This window comes from Ambystoma mexicanum, chromosome 3q (genome assembly GCF_040938575.1).
Source record: "Ambystoma mexicanum isolate Mex_15411 chromosome 3q, UKY_AmexF1_1, whole genome shotgun sequence".
NCBI classification, from domain to species: Eukaryota; Metazoa; Chordata; class Amphibia; order Caudata; family Ambystomatidae; genus Ambystoma; species Ambystoma mexicanum.
In genome coordinates this window covers 1,067,425,480-1,067,446,199 of record NC_090926.1, presented here as the reverse complement: position 1 = coordinate 1,067,446,199, position 20,720 = coordinate 1,067,425,480, and the positions used below count along the sequence as shown (strand labels likewise).

At 44.6% G+C, this 20,720-nt stretch overlaps 1 protein-coding gene across 2 annotated transcripts in view; it reads left to right on the top strand.

The window, feature by feature from the left end:
* Positions 1-20,720, top strand: part of SIRT7 (sirtuin 7) — a 421,359-nt gene that overhangs the window by 68,587 nt on the left and 332,052 nt on the right. For both annotated transcript variants that reach the window (XM_069655301.1, XM_069655302.1), the window contains exon 3: positions 8,845-8,949. In XM_069655301.1, coding sequence (XP_069511402.1) covers positions 8,845-8,949 — 105 coding nt within the window. The remainder of the gene's footprint in view (positions 1-8,844; positions 8,950-20,720) is intronic.

The following is a 20,720-nucleotide window of genomic DNA, read 5'->3' as shown; positions in this document are numbered from 1 at the left end:
CCCTTTGGGTGCACTACAAATAGAGACCCAACCTTTGGTATAAGTGTGAACTAGACAGGTTGATAGTCTGGCTGATCAGCCAGGCTTATCTCAAGAGGGGTTAATGTGAACAGTAATGTTGTGACACAGAGTTTCATAGTACAGTTATCCAAATAAACACTTACACTCAAGGTTTCGTGATAGAACAATTATTAATTCATTTAACAGTCAGTTGTATAAACCTTCTTCAGAAGGGAGCAATATATGTAACAATTAAAATACACTTCAAAACACACTCTGTTTCTCCAAATCAGATGAATACCCATTGAGGATGGCACACAGACACTTCCTACACCCTCAGGTGACTTAAATAGCTAGGACACTGTGGACATCGATTTATCACTGGTACATTTAGAGCAATACTGAGTTTGGTGTAAAAGATATAATAAAACAAAGGTTAACAAATAATTCGTAAAAAGGGTTAAGTACTTTGGAAAACTTCCAATCTTGAGTAAATTGACCCTTTCCTGGGGAAAAGATGAAGCACAGAGTCAGAGGTAGGAAGAGTCAGTCGGGGATCCAGGACAGACAATGTTAATTGCACAATGTCTAGGGGAGCTGAAGATCTTTGCAGGTAGGTAAAAAGTCTTGCACAATGTTTTTTTAAGTGTTTATTGAAAAATAGAACACTTGGAGGGCCACAAGCTGGGAGGCTTGTGAGTGGCCAATCTTTAGCAACTCTGCAAGGTAACCAAGACAGGTCTCGACTGAGAGTAAGCAAGGCTACACAAGAGGTACGTTCTCTTAGAATGTAATGTACAGTACCTCTGGTTGGAAGAAATGGTTCCAGCTGGCTTCTGTTCCTGTACAGCTCTGCAGATCCTGTTGTTCCTGAGCCTCAGTCATGGGGACAAGAGGGAGGGCGTCTGGGGACTCCTGCTCTGCAATGGGACGGTCAGTGGCGGAAATGGACAAAACTTCAATTCAGCGGTCCTTCATTGTTTCAGCTCCTCGCGTCTGACAGCAAATAGCAACACCGCAGTTCTAGGATACCACTTCAGACTTTCCTTGCTTCTGGGGTCAAGCACTCTGTTGAGGTGGCTCACGCTTGGTCAGACCTGCATCAGTGAAGTCCGCAGGATCTTCCTTGCGCTTAGCTCCGACTTAAAAGCAAAGCACACAATCTGGTGTTCCTTTCCCTGGCACTCCGGTTCCAGCAGCAGTGGAAATGCAACTAGCTTCGAGAGGATATCCAGACAAGCTTACTTTGGAGTTGATCGGTCCCACCAACTCAAAGGAAGAAGTCATCCTTGCAGGGCCTCTCCAGTCGAGGCAAATTCAGAGCTTCAACAAAGCAGCAGGGCTTCACCAGGCAAACCAACGATCCAGGAGTTGCAGCAGGCGTCTCTTCCAAGTTCTTCTTCGGATTACTTCGTCCAGTGGTCGACTCTGCCTTCCAAGCGAAAAGCCTCGCCTTTTATGCAGTTTTCTCCCATTCATTCCAGCCTAGCTGTCAATCACACAGTGGGGTGGCTCTCCTTACCGGACAGCCAGCCGGCCAATCACCTTTTGGGTGCATTCCTGTAACCAAGGGGATTAAGCACAGGGAGTCTCGGCACCTCCCTCATTTCCTGCCAGACATACTAAAGCCAGAGGCAGGCTTCACTCGTGAATCCCGCCAAAGACAAAATGAACAAAGAGACCAAACCTGGTTTGGCGCACAGAGTAAATCTCAAGAAGGACCTTTCCAACAAGAAATGGCAATAAGGGAAGACAAAATGGGGACCCATGGGTGCGAACGCAGCCCGCGTTAAAATCACACAATGGTAGTAACAAGTAAACCACTGCCACCAGCATTTAATTGTAGAAAGATTAACATAAAAAATGTTACATGAGAAACTAGACAAAAAGGATACTAAGTAACCCTTCCAGCACCCTATGGTAAGATGGCGTGTGCCGGGTCTTGAAAGTTACACAATGTAAGTGAAGTCAATTTCACTGCACTGCTCTTGGAAATAGTAGTTTATCCAAGAGAATGTATTTAAACCTTTGGGAAATCTAAGAAACTTCCCTATGCCACTGCACTGAAGGTGCTGTGTGACGCAATGTAAAGATAATGCCTTTGGAGTTTGTCAGACACCAATGTCAAATGAAACGGACCGAATGAATCACAATAGGACTTTTTATCTCATGTAATTTTAAAGTCCAGCAAAAGAGCTGGGGGTCTCTAAGGTAGAAGGGAATTAGCACATTTCTGAGAATTCTCCCTAACATCCGCCCTGGATGTCAGGGGAAGGAACAAGAAAGTACAAGGAACACTAAAATGGTGATTTAAAAATTGTCATTTTGGTAAAATGAGCAGCCATGGGTACCTTTACCGGGGCTGTTCAAACAGCCCGCAGTAAAGGTGCACCAAATTTAATAAAAAGGTTCCCTACCACCAGCCATTAAAGTTAAGTTTGTCCTTGTAACATAAATGTTACATTTAAATGAGAAAAGGGATACTCAGTATCTCGCCAGCAATCCACGTAAGGTGGGGGGTGTTGGTCTCACTTAATAAAATGTAAAAGGGATCCAAAGATCCTTTCTACCCTTGTGAGCTGTAGTACTCACAAGGTTAGCCAGAGAAAGTTAAAAAGGGAGCCCCTAAGGCAACCCAGGAACAATAGGCACTTATTGCCAAAATGTTATCAAAGAGGATGAAGAGTCTTAAAAATGGCACCCATAAAAAGATTCTGCGAGTGTGGAAAAAGGTTCCCACTCATAGGTATAAGGAAAAATAATCCACCAGTAAAATCAAAATGTTCTGGGGTTGACACAGGTCAGGAAGATTTATCATTACTATTAAAATCTTACCTAACACTTGTTGTGAAGCAAGAGACATTGCTGAATTATTGGCAGGTGATCTTTACCGCAGAAGTACTTTTAGTAAGTAGTTTAGTGTTGCATGGCAGGAGAGTACAGATATCTTTGTATTAATAGGCCTGGCAGGTGAGTGGACTAGGAGGAAGTTGAAGTACTGTGACGTGGTGTTGAAAAGTCGTAAAGAAGTAGTAGTAGAATCACTGACATGTCGGTATGAAATATTACAGAATCATCCTGACAACCTTGCATTGCTGAAGCAATTGTTGTGTACACTGCTGCAGAAGTATCTAACATTGTCAGAACAAGTGTGGTGTTGCAGAATAACCTGACGAAGACCATTTGTGTTAATCCTGATGACCCGAGGACATGTTCTTGGTTTATACGAAGATTGTTTTGAGTTGTTGATAACACAAGTGGAAGAGGAAAACCTTTGTTGAAGTATTGGCACGTTTGTTGTCAAGTTGGAATCTAAAGGACTGCATTGGAACTTTGCTACAAGACAGGATTTTCTTACTCTTTTAGACCAGTTGAATCAAATCCTGCTTGAATCTGGGGAAGGGGCATTCACCCAGAGAATAAGTAGAGCCGGCTGTTATGATGCAAACTGAACTGTTTTATTAGTTGGTTCTGAATTGCCATTTATTACCTTGTTGAGTTGTATGTACAAGTGTGAGGGACAGAAACCTTTTGTTGGAGTGTTTCCTTTAGTTTATTTTAGGAAGGGGAAATCCTCATCGGGTAGGATAGTGAGGTGTTTATCCATCCTTTTGAGTTAATAAAATGCCATCTTTTAAAAATATTCACAAAGTTGTCTTCACATTTATGACACATCACAATAAGTATATCTGGTGTTGACTAAAGCAGAACCAGTATGGCGCTGTAAACCTGAGGCAGAAGTCTGCAATTGTCGTCTCGCTAGATGTTTTAGAAAACGGCTCCAGCCAGCATAGACTTTGGTGAATGATCATTGTAGTCGTAGTACAAAACAACCAAAAGTCTTTAGTACCCCTCTTCCAAAGGCCATCTACCAAAGGCCAGAGCCTGTCTGTGCCTGTCCGTGCGGGACACAGGGCACAAAACTCTTTCTAACTGCTCCTATAACTCCACCCCAGCCGCATCTTGCCTGCAAGCCTTCCCAACGACCAACATATACAGTACAGAACCACCTAGCGAAACTTCTAATCCAATGTCCGTCCTCCATAACTTCTTCACACTGTGGTAAGAGCACCCCTTTGGCGCCTGCTTATGCACCAACAGATTCAACACCCCCATCGTAGCGCTATACCACCACCCTGTCAAGACATTCCATGTGCCTTTTCTAACTAACAACCATAACAATTATTGTTGTTAAAGGCTCCACGTGTCGAAGACACTAGCGTGTTTAGCGTGCATGATCCTTATGCCCCATTCTCAGCAAAGACTGTACTGTCTGGCGATTAGTGTCGGCCAAACACATTTGCCAATGACAACTTGTCTCTGTCCTTAACATATGCTTAACACCATCAGCGCATATGTTGCAACTTCCTTTCGTAACACATTGTTGAATTATTGAAGTGCGATGCCTGCCAAACTCACTGCCGAATACATTTTGATAGTTTGTACCTTACCTCTAACAAATGCCTCATCTGCCTGATGTCATTGCCCATGAGCTTGTGCCTGATGTAGCTAAATGTATAACCGAAAACACTGTGATAGTTTGCACCTCATATCTAGCAAACTCTGAATCTGCCTGATGCCACTGTGCATGAGCATGAACCTTTCTCTTGTAGCATGTGTATGCTTTTTGTAGTTAAATGCCTGTTAAACTTACATCTGTATAAATTGTTAACCTGTACCTTATATCTAGCAAACGCTGTATCTACTTGATGACATTGCACATGAGTCTGAAACCATGTCCTATTCTTAGCTTTCTCTGCACTAGTGAAGTTTACCACCTGCTAAACCTGCCATTGAATGCATATAACCATGCCTATGCATACCGCTAGACTTCTACAGAAGTGGGGTCTCTTTCCCAAACTCACCTTGGCCTTAGCTACCCTCCTGCTTCTACAAACCATAGCTTTTAGCTCTTGCAAAATGAAAAACATTCCCAACACCATATACGATCGCTGTCTCTTTATCCATGTCTGACACCTTACCTCCACGTGATGCCATAGCACCTACACAATTCCTGCCCTCACTAACCTTGCACCAACCTTATCATGCATTCACTATAGTAAATGATTCTAAAACTATCTCACCAGCCTTTTGGATCTGATATGCCTCCAGACCCACACCGAACCAACCGTGCACCTTAGCCTTCAGAAACCTTAGATTAGGATCTAGACTCCAAATACACCACCGCTATCAACTGCCCATAACCAAATCCTCAACAAAGACCTTAACTATTAAAACACTGAACACCACAACAAACCTTGACCCATCCCCTCCCACGATGGCCTTATCCAGCCTGAACAAGCCCAACAACAATACTCTCCCAATCCAAGGAGATCTAATCAATGCTAGATCATTGACAGCACATAGACGTGACTGACCTCATCACTGCTAACCAACTTCCTTGCCATAGCAGACCTGGGTGCATGCCGCAGCAGGCCCTTCACTCTCCCTAGCCATCCCAGACAAATACACAATTACAAGAATGGACAGAGAAACTTCTAAAGGCGGCGGTGGCGGCATCGCAGTCTTTAGTAAGACTGACCTTGCACTAAGAGCCATGCCTCACAACACTCTCCCATCTGCCGAACTCCTCTCACTAAAATCCCTCTCTCAGCCTCTCGTACCAAGGTCCTTTCCTCGGGACCACAATGATGCTGTGAGTTGCGTTGGAATGAACAGTGAAGCAACGTTCTGCTTGGACGTTCAAGAATAAACAGTGAGCAGCGGGTGCATCTAACGGCTGAGACACATATCATGAGGTACAATGGCCATATGGTCAACGAACAGTTATAAAATAAATAAAAACTCCATGCCCTTCAACATCCAGACTTCCGCCTCCGGTTCCGTTCATGCTTCCCTGCTGAATGAACGAGCTCTCTCCCGCACTTCAGTTTGGGGTACTCACTTGGCAGCTACACTCCACTCCAGGCTACGGTTAGGTCCTGCAGACTCTCCCCACTGAGTGCGATTTTCCAATCCCACTTTTCCTCTGCTCCCAAGCACCGGGAACAACTCAGACCGGTGGTGAATTCTTGCAGCTTGCCGGGGGCTGTAACTCTTTGGGCCAATCCTCGTCGCCAATGTTAAAATGTAAGAAGACACTCCAGAGGCATTGCTTGAGTCGAAGGGTTTATTATATAAGTTCATCCAAGAGTAACAGCCCCCAGCCATGGACCACCATGTCCACCTCTCTTTCTCCCTTCAACTCCTCTCCTTGGAATCTGGAACCCTTGCTGAAGAATAGCAGAGTGGGTTCCCTTATAACTATGATACACGATGTAAAGAACATGGAGTAAACAATGCACAAGAAGTGAAGTCCAGAATTAGCAACAAGCTCCTCCTAACACCTGGCTCCTGCCATCACGTCCTTCATAAACTCCTCCTTCAAATCATGTATAGTCCCCACCGATCTAAAGGATGCCTGGGTCCTCTCACTCCTGAAAAAGCCTAACATAGGCACTGACATCCTGACCAATTACAGGCCTATTACAACAGTGCCATTCTTGCTGAAAATTCAGGACAGGGCAGCCTTTCTACAAATGCAGGCCTACCTTGAATCAAATAGCCTCCTAGACAATCAGGGTTTAGACCTAGACATTGGACAGAAACCGCACTAATCGACCTCAAAACACAGATCGATGACCAAAACGATAGAGGCAACATAACTCTGCTCCTGCTGCTAGACTTATCAGCCGCGTTTGATCTCGTCAGACACGAAGTCTTATGCAACCATCTCATCTCAGCCCATTTCTCTGAAACAGCCACTGCCTGGATACAATAATTTCTACACAAAAGAACAATGAGTCTTCTCTCCCCCCAGGCGCGGCCGACCAGCACCAGTAGTACCACAAGAGTCTTGCGTGTCACCTACTCTTTATAATATATTCACTAAGCCACTGTTTGATGATTTGGATTGTCTTGGTGTCACATCATCCCGATTTCCGACAACTATGACAATGATTGCAATTTACTGAACAAAATCTACGTCATCATCCAGTCATGGATGGCCACTCATGGCCTCTGCCTCAATGATGAGAAGACTGAACTGCTACTGGCCGTCTCCGAAGCCAACCTAATCAAACTAAACACATCCTTTAACTCATTGCCCATAGACGGCATAATCCTCTCAGTTTCCAAAAACGTCAAAACACTTGCCGTCTATCTTAACTCCACACTAACCTTGACGTAACAAGTCAACGGTACAGCCTCTGCTACAGCATACACTTGTAAACCGTTCCTCGCTCCAGCAAGCTGCTTTAATACTTGCCAGAGCGCTTATATTATCCAAACTGGATTACTGTAACACGCTCTAGCTAGCGACCAGCAAACGCAACCTTAACAAGCTTCAGGTCCTTCAAAATTATGCTCTCGGCGCAGCCTCCAACATACGCAGATCTCACCACATCTCTGAAGCCAGACGTAACTCCCATTGGCTATCAATCACAAACAGAATCCCGCTCAAAACTCTGACCCTCACACACAAATGCTTAACCAATTCAGCACCGGATTACCTGGTGTGCAAATTGTCAAAAAAAGACAATCTAATCCACCTACCAGATCAGCCCAAATGAACACACTAATCCCGAGATGCAACCACCAAAAATCTGGCGGCAGCAGCTTCCCTGTCCTCGCTTCCAAACTTTGGAACTCCATACCTACTAACCTAAGTTCTAAACCTTCATTCACATCATTTAAAACTAAAACCATAAACTGGCTTGCCACTCAGGAAGCTAGCTAGCCTCCGAACAAACAGCGCCTCTTCTGTATATAACTGTACTTTGCACATGTAATTGTCTGTACTTAACTGTATTCTGTTCATATAATTTACTGCCTATGTAACTACTTACCTGTTCCTTACCTTTATAATTGCACAACTGTATTCTGCTCATATAATTTACTGCATATGTAAGTACTTTCCTGTTACTTACATGTATTCATTGCATTCTGCTCTCGTCTCTGTAACCATGCACTATGTAACCAAAAACAATGCGCCCAGATGCCCGAGGGCTAGGTGACCAATGCAAATGAATAAATACAAACTCGAATGGCTGCAGGTTGCAGACCCTTGACTGAACCACAGTGAGCTTGCCACTACATATCTGGGAGCTGAGACAAGGGAGCTAGGTATCCCTTGAGGTGACCTGGCCAGTATATATCCCAGGTATCATTACAAATAGCAAGCTGGGTACCATATCTCTGAGACTTTGTTGGGGAAGAGTCAATAATCATGTTGTGCTCTATATCCCTGAGATTGTGCAATGTGGAGTACACATAATGGAATAGGTACCTTTTCCCTTAGACTTCGGTTTGGGTTTCAAATAATGAATTTGGAGTTACACTCTTTAGACTGTGATGCAAAGGGTTGTGCTGGGCGCCTTATACCTAAAACTGTATTTAGAGCAGAGCTTGAGATGGAGATTAGTCTCCCTATTAGATAGGAGTCTATTGCACCTTGCTTTGATCCATTTGGACGCTATTTGCTTGAAGAGTTGTAAAAGAATATCTCTTGTTGAAGCGAAACCTTGGAGCCAACATGCATGTATCCCAAATTCATGCTGACAAGTATTAAGCCAAGTTCTGTATACAAACCTGTATCCCTGACAGTCCAGGAAACCCCAGAATCACCATAATTTGAGTAACATTCACCTTTTATATGGATTGTTCAGAAAGAGGTATATCAATTGCAGTTGCTTAAAACCTGAAGGTGTTTCACTCATACCCTTCCTGACGACAATAAAGGTTGTTGAAAATCATATTTTTGTCACATGTTCTGCAGATCCTCTCTACAGCTCTAGTTCTCTGTGCAGCCCCAGGACATGACTTCTTTCGGCTTTTATTCTACAGGTTTGTGATGAACCAGCTGAACTTCAGAGGAAAGTTTCTGAGTTGGCTGCAGCATTAAAGAACGCCAGACATTTGGTCATCTACACAGGTGCTGGGATCAGTACGGTAAGAAAACTATATTAAATTATCTCTTTTGAATTGTAGAGATCAGAAGCCAGGGACCTAGAGTTAACCGGAACGGTAGCTTCTTGGGATGTGAGCAGCCCTCCAAATAAGTGACATAAATGTGAGTTTTACTCACTGAAATTGGGCAACTACTGCCAACAAAAAATGGCTGGGGTGGTGTTCGAACCAGATGCTTCAGCAGCGCGTGCCACACAGAAGTGCTCTGCTGTTTTGTTTGTGTGTGTGAGCAGAAGTGGGTCCATGCGTTTAAAAAAAGTACCATTTATGGTTAGATAAAAACATCTTTTAGTTTATGGTAAGGTGCTGGAGAAAATGTACGCTCAAATTTAAATTAAAATACATTCCTATTTACCTAATAATGCAAATTATATATGTATACAGGTGTGAATTAAGAATCCCTGCCCTATCATATTGTTACTGATAATTACTTTGAAAAATATCAATGATCTATTTGGCTAAATAGTGTTAACCGAAGAACAGACCACCTGTACAGGTTTGTAAAATGTACACTGTATGAACAAAGGAACACTTAATGCACCATTTAACAAATTAAATGATTAAGTTGAAAAAAGTGATTAAATGATTAAATAATATCTTAAGCAAGTTGTGCATATTGCATTAAACGTGCTGCGCTACAGGTAATGCAATGGTACTTTTGTAACACACATTTATCTTAGTTAAATTCGATATAACCGTAAAACTGGCCAAAAAGTGTTTCGTACTGATAGGGCAATCCAATCTGGCCGCAAGTCTGTGCTGCTTCTGGGCCTTGCTGAGTTTGGATCACATCAAATTCACATGTCTTGGGTACGCTTATTGTGCTTATTGTCTAAATCTGCACAATGGTAACTCATGTATTCCATGCTGCTATGTGTCTGTCAGTACTACTCAATACTTTTAAGAGATCATTTATCTTAACGATCCAGTGTGAGATTAATAAAATATTTGGTTTAAAATGGCTGACCATTTTTTTATGAAAATCTGTATATTGGCTGAATTTTAGAACTCTGTCGCTACATCTCTGGTAAACTATATGCATCCTTTCTCATCACGATTGTTAGGGCAGATTTTCTGAACCAGCCCTGTGGGTGCCTTCTAGAGGCTAATCTAGTTTGAGAAGAAGGTTATAGACACTCATTTATTAATTTATACCGCGCCGGGAACCAAACACAGGGGAACAACAAAAGAAAACAAGACATACGTACATGAATACCACACTTAAACATACTCCAAAAGGAGTACCTAGGCTAGCCAAACTCTCAAAGGGAAACGCAGAGCAGTAAAGCAGACTTGAGGGGCTGGTGTGTTAGCAGAGTTAAACAAATGGAGAACGCCTAGTAATGAAGCAGTGTTGGGTAGAATTTCCATCTTGTGTGTAATTCTCCCAACTTGATGAGTACCCAAGCACTTTTATCCGGACTATTGGACTATTGTCTGACTCTCCTGACTGCGTGGGAACCTTTTTCCTCACTCACCCATTCTTTTTCTATGACTCTAGGAACCCTTTTTGGTTATCTTTGATGGAGTCTGCTTTCCTCCATCTTTATGTGGCATCTGTATTTTACTTTTGCCACACAAAGCTCCTTCTATACAGTGTTGCTGGAAGCTACTTGAGCTGCACTCTTTTGTTTTTGTTAGGACTGATTTTCTATACTCTGACCTGTTGAACAGATGTATAGAAGGCAAACCTAGTATAGTGACTGGGACAACTCTAGGAGCTGTAGCCAAACCAGTTCAAGGTAGGTGGATGGGTGGTCTAGGATAAGTCTCTAGAGGTGGTGAGCTCTTAAGGGGTCCTCAATGAGTGCACACAGTGAAAAGTCAGGGGACACACTTAGACAATGGGTTATAAAAATATTTATTTATGGCCATAGAACATTGAGGAAAATGACTAACCGGTACTATTATCACACCACACTTATACTAGATAAATATATACAATCACTGGAGTAGGGCAAAATACATATAAAACCCCCTGTAAAGGAAGGAGAATATTCGTATAAGCACTACAGAACACAGAGATGGAGTACTAGCTCCAGAAGTCCACCCCTAAGATGTATGGGTCTTGTGCCCAAATGTTCACCAAAGTTCCATACAGTTTTTTGAGGCTGGAAAAAAGGAAGGTAGGGTCTCTGTGGTCCAATGAACATTTCGAAGTGGTAGAGAACAAGTTGTTATAACTAACAAGTGTCCCTAACGTTCTGAGTGCTTGTGCAAAGAAGCAGTGGCAAAGCCAAATAGTTATGAAAGTTTCTAAACCTTTTCAAAACTTTTAAGAAGGAACTTTTAAGAATGAGTTAAGGGTTCAGGTAAGTATCTGAACAACTGTAAGGATGGCATGGTATTGTAAATAAAGACGAACACAAATGATGCACAGTTCAAGGGTGTTTATTTAGCAAAGATGAGGTGGAAGAACGCCTATCTAGTACTATATGTAAGGATGGGAGCCAACCTGACCATCAAACAATAAATAACACAATCCTAGTAGTGTCTTATCAAATCAAAATGGCCTATACTAAAAAAAAAAAAAACTATTGCCAATCCTTAAGCTATAACAAATGTGTGCGTGGTAAAAAGGTGTATGCAATGGAAAAGTGTTTAAGAACATGTGCATCGGGATGACTGAACAGTGGGGTTCCCTTACCCCTTTTTCAGCACGGCGCAAGGTGGCACGCTCTGGATTTGGAACACTCGCTGGCTTCTTCGGTTAGAGGATGCAGTTCAGGACATAAGCCAGTCCTTCCGTGACAAAGTCTCTTTCCAAAACAAACTCTCTAATTCCCGGAATGCCTGCCCACACAAAAAACAAAGTTCCTTCTCTTTAGGATCTCAAAGTTCTCACGACTCAGGTTCACATTTCATACTGGGTCCCCGTCGGTCATGCTCGGACCCTTTTAAACTCAATGTTTGTTCAGACTCCTGCAGCCCCCCCAAAATTTGGCTCAGGCTTTTCACAAGGGATTTAAAAGTTCCTGTAGATCTCCCTCAGCCGGGCTCGGACCTCTCAATCACAGTGCTGGTAGGGTTCTCCTCCCCCCTAAACTTCTAATCTCTTCAATTCACAGTTTCTCATAGTCTTAAATGTTCATCTAAACAGACTTTCGTTTGGGCATTTTCACTATGTTATAGGCAAGGTGCAGATGTCTTTGTGGTTATATTTCCACTACATGTCCCATAAAGCACCTTTCCCTATGGTTAAATAGTGGATTTCATGCTCACAAGAAAAGTTCATATATTTGAGACTAGTTCCCGCTTCAGCCTCACAGGCGTGCCTGGTTTCACCTCACTCAGAAACTCACCGGCCACAAAGTGCTGTCGAGAAAAGACTTGTTGCTTTCGGATCTAAGGTCAGGGTCTCACCACCTCCCCTTTTGACTCTCTGGGGATCAACTTCCACCCAGGGAAAACAGCACCAGCCTGTATCTGGCTAGCTGCAAGAAGCTGTCCTTGCCTTTTGGCTCTCTCTCCTGGCTGCAAGCCCCCTGCAACACCGGGTCAACATTCAAGCGTCTTGCTTTTCCTAGGCTCAAGTGGGGCTGGGATTGAGAAGGGACCCCTGATGGACTCAGCCACGCAGCCTCCCTTCAGTTCTCCCAACTGCTGCTCCCTGTTCTGCCAGGAACTCCACCTCTTATACACCTGGGTTTCTTAACCGGCTGCAGATGTGACTTCTGGGCTGGGTCCGCCTGTCCTTGCCTGACTCTTAGTGGTACAGTCCAGTATTAGCATGGGGCAGTCTATTTTCTGTCTGTGTGGTTTTGAGTAATCTTTATTCTTAGTTGCCGCCTCTTCTTAGTGATTTTCCGGGTTGTGATGGAAAAATTGTCCTTAAAGGCAGAATGGGTGTGCTTGTGATTGAGCGCTTGACCCTGCTTGGTCTCAGTGGGGCAGGGTCACTGCACATTACTAGAGGTATTATTTTTAGTTGTAGTACATGGATAACTCATGGGGTATGGGAATTATGAGAGTTGCAGTTTCCTGCCGTGACAGTAGCTAGCTTGTGTACGGACTTGTCAGAAAAGGAGGAATGTATTAAATGTTCTCTGGGATTTGAAAGGGTGGGGTGGAACTAGGTAACCTTTAAGGGTCTAAAGATGGTTTGATTTCCCATGGTGCTTTCTTTCCCTTTTTCGAAGTTCGAGTTGGGGTGCAACAGGATTCTGCTGCCAATATCCTCCAAAGACCTAGGGGATCTCTGGTAGGGGCGTGTCGGACAAAAGGGGTATTACCGCGTCTCACCTGGGGGCAATCCTCAAACAGTCCCCAAGAACCCCCAGTCCAGGTGATCTTCCCATACTGGTCCACCCCCAGGGTCTGGGTTTAAAGGCAATGGCCGTGCCCTGTTCACCTGAACAAAGAATCCCCGGGATCTATATATGAAACCACCCTCGGGCTTCTCACACAACTCACCCTCTGTACTCTGATTCTTCTTAGGACTTGGCATGTCTTTTGAAGATGTTGGTTTTTCTGTGGTTAGCTTCAGCCCTTGATGCCCAGGGACTGCAGGTTCAAGCACTTCTCCGGTTTGTGACAAATGCTGGTGCAGGTTGGAGAATGCAGCAGAACTATATGCAGGGCCCCTCTCAGCACTGGACCGGATGCAGGAAAACAGTTTCGGAAGACGGTCACCAATGCACGTCGATGCAAGAGGATTCACTTGCCGCTGTCAGCCTTTGCCTCCCATCTTGGGTCCCCTTGATGCTAGGACCATGCAATCCCACAGAGGTGAGTCTTATAGCACGAGCCGAGGATCCCCCAAATTCCAGGACTCAACTCGGAACGGTGATGCCTGCAGCACAGTAGCCCAAACTCTGAGCTGGTCAGCCACTGGCCGGTCCAGGGGCACTTGCAAAGGCTCGTCTTCGTAGGACTCGGAGTAGATGTTGACAATGGATGTTCCCTTCACACCAAGGGTCACAGCTCCTTCCCAGGACTGCTGGAGATCACCTACAATACAGGGCTCTTCCAGGACAGCAGCAGAAGTTGGATTCTTGGCTCCTTCTAGGATCTCTCTAGAGTGGGTGCAGGGGTAGCCAATGAAATCACTCACACCAACTCTCTCTCACTCTCACACACTCACACTCTCTCCCCATATAAGGATTTTCCTGGCCTCAGATGCCAGGAAGAAGCGTTAAAGACAAGATGGCCAAGGGACAAATGAGAGAACATGTGACACGGCCATGTTTAGACACTAGCCACAATTGCTAGCCAAACATGGTAAACTAAAGTAAATTACATCAAAAAGTAACTGCTGCCACCAGCTTGTCCCTTAGGCACACCTAGAGTAACCAAAAATCCTCTGAGTGTTAGTCTAGGGCAAAACAAAGTGTACTACATTGTACAATTATAAAAATGTTTTACCAAAAGTAGTAACAAAGTAACAAACTAAGGGAATCAATGTTTCCCAGTACCGACAGCCAGTTAAGTGAAGCTTCACTGCACTGCAAAAAGAGCAGCTATGGCAAAAAGACCATGGCCATGTGCGTTAGCTACCAAGAAGTGGGTTGGGACGGCATCTGGTCTATCCATCGAATGTAAATCCATCAAAGTTTATTCATCAAAATGCTTTTTAATCGAAAAGCATATTAATTTAATTAATTTTGAGGGATTTCTGTGGATTTTAGGGTTAGGGCAAGGGTTAGGGTAAGGGTTAGCGCCCTTGGGGTTAGAGGGAGAGTTGGGGGTGGGCACCCCCTCAACTAAACAAAACATATTACAAGTTACAGGAAGCTGTCCAGTGCTGAAATAAATTCGATTTCAGCACTGGACAAGGGTTCTAATTTAAAAATGGGGATTGGTGTGGGGGGTTAGAGAGGGAGGACCCCTGGGAGTAGAGGGGGGCTTGGCGGGGGAACCCCCAATAAAAAATAAATATTGTAAGTTACAGGGAGCTGTGTAGCTCCCTGTAATGTTGTGTTCCATCGAATTTCCATGCAAAAAATGTAGTCTTTTTCGATTAAACTGTTTAGATGGAAAAATACTTCGCATTTTATGTATGGGAATTCGATGGAACATATTTAGATGGAAAAAATTTGATGGTACTTACCTTCAATGCACGATTTTCAATGGAAAGACCATAAACCGGTCGGATTCTGGTCCCAATCCACAAACTGGTTTTAGTATGTCTGGAATGCATGAGCTGTGCGACCAGTGGTCCTGACTGGACCACTGCTGGGCTAGATCTGTGTGGGCCAGATCTTAGATTGGCTAGTGGGAGTTTTGGCTCTTCCATGCCTTTTGGATAAGAGGAGGACCCCTGCACCTATTCTAGAGAGATCCTGGAAGAAACATGAAGGAGACGTATAAGACAATGGACCTGTTAGGAGGCCTGGCAAACAACTTCTGGTGCTATCCTGGAAGAGCTGTGTCTTGCAGGTGATCTTCAGAAGTCCTGCCAAGGAACTTGGGTGTGGATGGAACATCCTTTTCTTAGCGTCTACTCAGAGTCCTGCGAAGAAGAGCCCTCGAAAGATCACCCAATGGCTGCCCAGCTCGGAGCTTGGGATATCGTACTGCAAATGATACCATTCGGATTTGAGACCCGAAACTTTGGGGATGGACAGCTTGTGCTACAGGACTCATCTCTGCCATATTTCGTGGTCATCAAGGGGACCTGAGATGGGAGGTGAAGTCCGACCACAACCTGCAGTGCATCGGTGGCCGTCGTCCAAACCAGCTTTCCTGCATCCAGTCCTGTGCTGAGAGGGGCACTCTTCGAGTCCTTCTGCATTCTCCATCTTGAAGACCTTGCACCAGCATTTGTCGTTGACCGGAGAGAGCCCGAACCTGCAACCCCTGGGCATCAAGGAACTGAGCTGACTGCGGGACAAGCATACTTGGACCCTCTTCTGTAGACCTCCCGCCAACTCTTAAGAAGAATTAAAGTACGTGGGGGGGGTGAGGGGGCGGGTTGTTGTTGTACCCATCTCCCCTTTAAAAGTTTGGTAACTTTTTGAAACTTTTGTAACAGTTGGGCTTTGCCATTGCTTGCTCACTCAAGCATTCCCAAAGTGGGCAACACTTTTCTTTCTTTTTTTTCTTCACTTGAACAATGTGTCTGCTACCGCTTGGAACTTTTCATTGTACCTCAGAAGCCCACCACTAAATGGTCCCGTCTCACAAAACTGTGTGGAACTTTGGTGAACTTTTGGGTACAATGCCCTTTACATCTTAGGGATAGACTTTTAAAGTTAGTGTTGTATCTCTGTGGACCTGTGGTGCTGCATACTAATACTGCAGGGGTTTATGTATTTTGCCCTACTCCAGTGACTCTATATATGTAGCTTTTATTTAGTCTTGTGTGATATTACATGCTAGTAGTCATTTTTGTAGTGCTATATGGCCATAAATACGTATTTTTATAACTTTGACTTTTCACTGTGTGTACTCATTCAGGACACCTTACCAGGCTCACCCGTCCTGAGACTTGGCCTTCACCATCCGCCTTTCTACCTTGTTCTGGTTTGGTTACATCTTCCAGAGTTGTCCCTGTCACTTAACTAGGTTGGCCTTCTAGGTATCTGTCCACCGGCCAGAGTATAGAAAATCAATCCTAACCGTTAGCTGGTACCAGGTGCTTGGTGTCTTTTTCTGTTCATATGTTGTTGCAAGGGGAGAGTGTGTCTATAGTGAACCACCGTGATTTAGCAGCTATGGTCATGTGAAGTCATCGAGCAGCATGTTTAACAACGCTTGCATGGTATCCTGCTTAAATGGGTCACTGAGTAGGACAAGTTCTTTGTCGACGGGGAGAGCAGCACAGGAGAGGGTGAATAGCAAGATCATTGGAAGAGTTAGGAGCTAACTCGCAGGGAAAGGTATGCAAAAAGATTCCTGAATAGGTTGGCGACCGTTGAAGCCAGAATATAAGGAGACTGGTGAAATAGAGGGCCTTTGGAAAGACTGAGCCACTGTTTATGGAGTACTAACTGAATCGGGGGTCAAAGTCCAGGAAAGGTAGCTTGAACCAAAACGGTCAACGAAAGCTCATGGTTAAACAAGCTGGGTTGCATAAAACCATCCATTTCAACATGATGGAATGGGTCAAATGAAGCAATAAGACTCCTTATACCAGTGGTATTCAAACGTTTTCATACTAAGCCACCCCCGCCTTGAGTCAAAATATTGTTAATGGCCCCTGCGCCGCCCCCAACCCCATCTAGGATTTGGCATCCGAGGGATCCCAAAGAAGGTCCAGGGGTGGGGCCCAGGCTCTTTAAAATTGAAGTAGATTTTCTATTTATATATTTTCTATTAAAAGCAGTCCCCTTAATCCTTTCCTATATTAAAAACAGTCATCTTTATTCTTTATTAATGAGAAGCCCCCACCACCCTGGACTTTCTCTGGGCTCCCCAGCGCGGCTAGTCCCCCCGGTTTGAAGTCCACTGCCTTACGGTAAGAGAGGGGTCTCTGATTGTTATTTCACTTTTGAGTGAATATGTGGGAAGTTCAAGTGGTAATGGGATTGAAAAAGGATCACATCAGACAAACCTAGATTAAAATAGACTGTCCTATCCTCTGTAAATCACCACTACATGCGGATGATGACCATGGGATTAGGGGTAAAAAAAATGGATCGTTGAGTGCTGTCAGTTACTGCACTACTGTAAGCAAGCTATTCATTAACAAGACCAGTAATTGTTATGCCCCACTAATCATGACCCATTATAGGTGTGTTGTGTCAGTAATTGTCATACCCAAAAATGTATTGAGTCAGTAATCTGACCCTGAAATGTCATAACATATATAGTCACTGTTGGGCAAGATTGTATGCAGTACCCTATGGGAGACTGCACCAACCCTGTTCTCCTGGCAATATGTAACCCAACATTTGGTATAAGTCTGTACTACACAGGTTGGTAGTATGGATGAGCAGCCAGGTTTATCTCAAGAGGGGTCAATGTGAGTCAGTTGAATAAGCCTTCTTTTGAAGGGAGCAATCCTATAACGCACACAATACTTCAATAAATACACACTCTCAGTTGGACTGAATCAGTTGATACCCATTGGGGATGGCACACATACCCCCTCCAACATCCTCAGGTAACTTAAATAATGAGGACACTATGGACATTGATTTATCACTGGCACATTTAAAGCAATAATAGTGAGTGGGAGATCAAAAAGGAAAAGTTTCAGAGGGAGAAAACAATGGTTAACACATATTCTTCAACAGGTAAGTACTTTTTAAACCCTCCAATGTAAAGTAAGTTAACCATTTCCTGGGGGAAGGTAAAGAACAAAGTTAGCAGTAAGAAGATCCTTTCAGGGAGCCAGGACAGCCAATGTTAGTTGAGCAAAAGTCTAGGAGAGCTGAAACACTTCTGGCAGGTAGGTAAAAAGTCTTACACATAGTTTTAGAAATGTTTGTAGAAAATGAAATCACTGTAGGGCCACACGCTGGGAGGCAAAGCTGCAAGCAACTCTGCAAAGGCAACCAAGACAACTGAGAACACGCAGGGCCACACGACAAGAGGGAAGTCCTCTTAATTTTACAGTACCTTTGGTTAGAAGAAAAACTGCTTCCAGCTGGCTTCTGTTCCTGTGTAGGTCTGCAGATCCTGTATTCCTGGGCCTCAGTCGTGGGCACAAGAGGGATGACGTCTGGGGACTCATGCACTACAAAAGGAAGGTCGGTGGCAGCAATGGGAAAACTTCGGATCAGCGGCACTTCGCGGTTTCAGCTCCTTGCGGCTCTTGGATACCTTAATGCACTTTCCTCGCATCTGGGGTGCAGCACTCTGTTGAGGTGGCTCAGGCTTGGTCAGTCCTACTTCATGGGAGTCCGGAGGATCTTCCGGGAGCTCGGGTCCGACTGAAAAGCAATGCACTCTATCTGGTGTTACTCTCCCTGGCACTTCGGTTCCTGCAGCAGAAATGAAAGTACATCCAGCTGGAGAGGATGTGCAGACGAGTTTACTTGGGGTTGATTGGTCCCACCAACCCAAGGGGAGAAGTCGTCCGTTGCAGAGCTTCTCTAGTCTAGGTGAATTTGGAACCTGAGCAATGCAGGGCTTCACCTGGCAAACAAACGATCCAGGGGTTGCAGCAAGCGTCTCTTCCAAGTTCTTCTTCGGATTCCTTCGTCCAGTGGTCGACTCTGCCTTCCAAGCAAAAAGCCTCACCTTTTATGCAGGTTTCTCCCATTCATTCGCAGCCTAGCTGTCGATCACATAGAAGGGTGGCTGTCCTCCGAGGAAATGAACAAAGGGACCAAACCTGGTTTGCAGCGCGGAGTAAATCTCAAGAAGGACCTTTCCAACAAGAAATGGTGATAAAAGACCGGCCCCATTTTGATGAAATCGGCACCCATGTGTGCCTTACTGCTGCTGCGATTGCAGTCCGCGGTAAAAACACACAATGGTAGGAAAAAGTAAACCACTGCCACCAGCTGTTCTTTGTAGAAAGGGTAACATGAAAATGTTACATGAGAAACTAGATGTTGGGGCGAATTCTCAGAAATGTGCGAATTCCTCTCGACGTTAGAGACCCCGACCAACTTTGCTGAATTTTAGGACTTTTCATTTTTAACCTGGAGAGAGTGAGACCCTTTTTCCCACTCATGTATTTTTAATGTGATTTGAACTCTGTGTTTTATTTTGGTTGTGGAGTCTGACAAACTCCATAGGCATCATCTTATATTGTACCACACAGCACCTTCAGTGCAGTGGCACAGGGAAGTCTTTCAGATTTCCCTAGAGGTTTAAATACCTTCTCTTGGATAAACTACTGTTTCCAAGAGCAGTGAAGTGAAATGGACTTTACGTACATTTGACTTTCTAAACCCAGCACACACTATTTTACAATAGGTTGCTGGATGTGTTACTTAGTATCTCTTTTGTATAGTTTCTCATGTTACATTTTTATGTTACCCTTTCCTCGATGAATGGCTGGTGGCAGTGGTTTACGTTTACTACCGTGGTGTGCTTTTACCGCGGGCTGCGTTCGCAGCTGCTATAAAGCACCCAAGGGTGCAAGTTTTGTTAAAATGGCCCTGGTCGTCGTCTTTTTTTTGCCATTTCTTCGTGGAAATGTCGTCCTTGAGTTTTACTCTGCGCACCAAACCAGGTTTAGTCCCTTTGTTTGTTTTGTCTTTGGTGGGATTCACGAGTGAAGCCCACCTCTGGCTCCAGGGTGTCTGTTGGGGGCAGGAAGCGAGGGAGGTGCCCAAAACTCACTGTGAGTAGTCTCCTAGGAGAGAGGAATGCACTCCTAGGCGATTGGCCGGCTGGCTGTCCGATTGACAGCTAGGCTGGAATGAATGGGAGAAACCTGCATAAAAGGTGAGGCTTTTTGGCTTGGAAAGCAGAGTCGACCACTGGATGAAGGACTCCGAAGAACTTGGAAAGAGACGCTTGCTGCAACTCCTGGACCATTGGTTTGCCCGCTGAAGCTCCAAATTCGTTTCGACTAGAGAAGCCCTGCAAGGACGACTTCTCCCCTTGAGTTGGTGGGACCAATCAACTCCAAAGAAAGTAAGCCACCTGGACATCCTCTCGAAGCTGGTTGAATCCACTGCTGCTGCAACCGAAGAGCCAGGGAGAGGAACGTCAGTTTGTGTGCGTTGCTTTTAAGTTGGCCTAGAGACCCAGGAAGATCCTCTGGACTCCTAGGAAGCAGGACTGACCAAGCCTGAGCCACCTCAGCAGAGTGCTGGACCCCAGATGCAAGGATAGCCTATCTCAACATCCAAGAGTCCGCAGTGGTGCTATTTGCTGAGACGTGAGGAGCTGAAACCGCGAAGTGCCAC